The sequence below is a fragment of the Panicum hallii genome, chromosome 6 (assembly GCF_002211085.1).
Source record: "Panicum hallii strain FIL2 chromosome 6, PHallii_v3.1, whole genome shotgun sequence".
Taxonomy (NCBI): domain Eukaryota; kingdom Viridiplantae; phylum Streptophyta; class Magnoliopsida; order Poales; family Poaceae; genus Panicum; species Panicum hallii.
This window is the reverse complement of record NC_038047.1, coordinates 36,591,153-36,594,714: the sequence shown is the minus strand read 5'-3', so window position 1 is coordinate 36,594,714 and position 3,562 is coordinate 36,591,153. Positions and strand designations below refer to the sequence as shown.

General features: G+C 58.8%; 1 protein-coding gene across 1 annotated transcript; it reads left to right on the top strand.

Moving 5' to 3' along the window:
- The first annotated feature begins 443 nt into the window (after positions 1–443).
- On the top strand, positions 444–2,840 carry LOC112898260 (cell division control protein 48 homolog D-like). Its single transcript, XM_025966616.1, has one exon. It carries the CDS (start codon positions 444–446, stop codon positions 2,838–2,840), a length of 2,397 nt encoding a protein of 798 aa, XP_025822401.1.
- The last annotated feature ends 722 nt before the right edge of the window (positions 2,841–3,562 follow it).

Here is a 3,562-nt window from a genome sequence, read left to right as displayed (position 1 = left end):
AGATAAATTAAAAAGTGGGAAGGAAGGGGATCGGTAGAGAGATAAGAAAGATCCGAATTTATTTTATAACCATAATTATAAATTATGTATTGGGAACTATGGTGGTATCTACGTGACATGGCATATGATAGACACCACTGCGTAGTTTTTTAGTTGGGACTGCACTCACAGCACATACCACAAGGATTCTCTAAGTCGCATCCAAATTCTGCCGCACACGAGCCCTAGTTAACCGACTTATGGTTGTAACCGCCACCGACCACCGTGTCGTACCGACCTCGAAGGGGAGCAGATCGAGGCCGAGTCCGTTCCGAATTGAAGCAGCCCGATACCAATATATATCAGACGCTGCCCTCCAAGTCCTCGAAACCGATCGATCTCGATTGATCTAGAAGCAGCGGCAGCGGCGTCGTCGTTGTCGAGACCGGTTTCGATCTGCTACCATGTCCGCCGGCAGCGGCAGCATGGACGTCGACGGCGGCAGGAAGGACTTCAGCACGGCGATCCTGGAGCGTAAGAAGGCGCCGAACCGCCTCCTGGCGGACGACGGGGAGGGCGACGTGGTCCCCGACAACTCCACGGTGGCGCTCAGCCCCGCCGCCATGGAGGAGCTCGGCGTCTACGTCGGCGACCTCGTGCTGCTCCGCGGCAAGCGCCGCCGCGAGACCGTCTGCTACGCGCTTCCCGACGAGTCGTGCCCCGAGGGCCGCGTGCGCATCGGCCGCGGCGTGCGGGGCAACCTCCGCGTCAAGCTCGGCGATGTCGTCACCGTCAACCGCCGCGTCGCCGCCCCCCACGGCACGCGCGTCCAGGTCACGCCCTTCGAGGACTCTATAGGCGGCATCTCCGGCGACCTCTTCGAGGCGTACCTCAAGCCCTACTTCCGCAACTACCTGCGTCCGCTCTGCAAGGGCGACAACTTCATGGTGCGCGGCAACATGCGCGCCGTCGAGTTCAAGGTCGTCGCCACGGAGCCCGCCGACTGCGTCCTCGTCGCGCCGGACACGGTCATCTTCTGCGCCAGCGACGAGCCGATAAAGCGGGAGGACGAGGAGCGCCTCGACGGCCCCGGCTACGACGACGTGGGCGGCGTCCGTAAGCAGCTCGCCCAGATCCGCGAGCTCGTCGAGCTCCCGCTCCGCCACCCCAAGCTGTTCCAGACGCTCGGCGTCAAGCCGCCCAAGGGGATCCTGCTCTACGGCCCGCCCGGCACCGGGAAGACGCTGCTCGCGCGCGCCATCGCCTCGGAGTCCGGCGCCCACTTCGTCGTCGTCAACGGCCCGGAGATCATGTCCAAGATGGCCGGCGAGAGCGAGGCCAACCTGCGCAAGGTGTTCGAGGACGCGGAGAAGCTCGCTCCGTCCATCATCTTCATGGACGAGATCGATGCCATCGCCCCCAACCGCGACAAGACCCACGGCGAGGTGGAGCGCCGCGTCGTCTCGCAGCTGCTCACGCTCATGGACGGGCTCCGGCCGCGCGCGCAGGTCGTGGTCATCGGCGCCACCAACCGCCCCAACAGCCTGGACCCGGCGCTCCGCCGCTTCGGCCGCTTCGACAGGGAGCTCGACATCGGCGTGCCGGACGAGCTCGGCCGCCTCGAGATCCTCCGCATCCACAGCAAGGACATGCCCCTCGCCGACGACGTCGACCTCGAGCGCATCGGCAAGGACACCCACGGGTTCGTCGGCGCCGACCTCGCCGCGCTCTGCTCCGAGGCGGCCTTCCAGCTCATCCGCGAGAAGATGGACGTCATCGACGTGGAGGATGAAACCATCGACGTGGACGTGCTCAACTCCCTGCGCGTCTGCAACGACCACCTGAAGCACGCCATGGAGGTGACCAAGCCCTCGGCGCTGCGCGAGACGGGGCTCGTGGAGGTGCCCAAGGTCTCGTGGGAGGACATCGGCGGCCTGGAGGACGTCAAGCTCGAGCTCCAGGAGACGGTGCAGTACCCGGTGGAGCACCCGGAGATGTTCGAGATGTTCGGCATGTCGCCGTCGCGCGGCGTGCTATTCTACGGCCCGCCGGGGTGCGGCAAGACGATGCTGGCCAAGGCCATCGCCAAGGAGTGCAAGGCCAACTTCATCAGCGTCAAGGGCCCCGAGCTGCTGACCATGTGGTACGGCGAGAGCGAGTCCAACGTCCGCGACCTCTTCGACAAGGCGCGCGCGGCGGCTCCGTGCATCCTCTTCTTCGACGAGCTGGACTCGATCGCCGTGAAGCGCGGCAACAGCGTGGGCGACGCCGGCGGCACGTCGGACCGCGTGCTCAACCAGCTCCTGACGGAGATGGACGGCATCAACGCCAAGAAGACGGTGTTCGTCATCGGCGCCACCAACCGCCCCGACATCATCGACCCGGCGATGCTCCGTCCCGGCCGGCTGGACCAGCTCATCTACATCCCGCTCCCCGACGAGCCCTCGCGGCTGCAGATCTTCAAGTCGTGCCTGCGCCGGTCCCCGGTCTCGCGCCGCGTCCACCTGCCGGCGCTGGCGCGCCTCACGGCCGGGTTCAGCGGCGCCGACATCACGGAGATCTGCCAGCGCGCGTGCAAGCTGGCGGTGCGCGACGTGATCCAGCGGAGCCTGGCAGTGGGCAAGGCCGCGGCCATGCGCGGCGCCGAGATCGGGCTGGGGCACTTCCTGGGCGCCCTGAAGCACGCGCGCCGGAGCGTTAGCGACATGGACGTGCTCAAGTACGAGTTCTTTGCGCAGCGGCTCAAGGGCGGGAACTTCGAGGAGGAACCCATCATCGCGGCGCCGATGGGGAAGGGGCCGCTCACGATCACGGAGATTGAGGACGACGAGGCTGCCATGAACGAGGACTCGCTGTACTAGACGAACTTGTAGTTTCTAGCTAGGCCGCTCAAGTCTACCATTGACGATTGCATAGTATAAAATGTCCACTGCAGATTTTTTAGAAAATATTATTTGGTTCATCTTCTTGAGGTATTTTAAGTTTTTTTTTGTCAACAAGATTTTTGCCTGTCTTCTTTTCTTCAGTTTTTCTTATATATCTGTTGGTTAACGTTTTATATAGTTTTGACAATATTTTCTAAAAAACACCGTCAATGTCTCGAAGAACATGCTGGCACAGTCTTATTCTTTTTTATTTTTTTTGCCTTTCTAATATTCTTAATGGTATGTTTATTTTGTATGGAGTGCTAATCTGAACGGCAATTGTCAGTTGCTAAAAAAGCTGCATTATATGCTAGTCATGATGAATTAGATGCACGATCCCAATTATTTCAATGTGTATACAGAAATTACTACTAAGGTGCTGTTTGGATCCAGGGGCAAATGGCAAAAGGGTAAATGGCAAAATTTTTGCTCGTGTCACATCAGATGTTTGGACACTAATTAAAAGTATTAAATATAGTTTAATTAAAAAACTAATTACATAGATGAGGACTAAATGACGAGACGAATCTATTAAGCCTAATTAATCCATAATTAGCAAAATTACGGTAGCATTTGCCCTTTTGCACTTTGGGGTGTTTGGATCCAAAAAAGTGCAAAAGAGCAAAAGTTTTGCACTTTCTTTTTCTCTTTCTATTGGA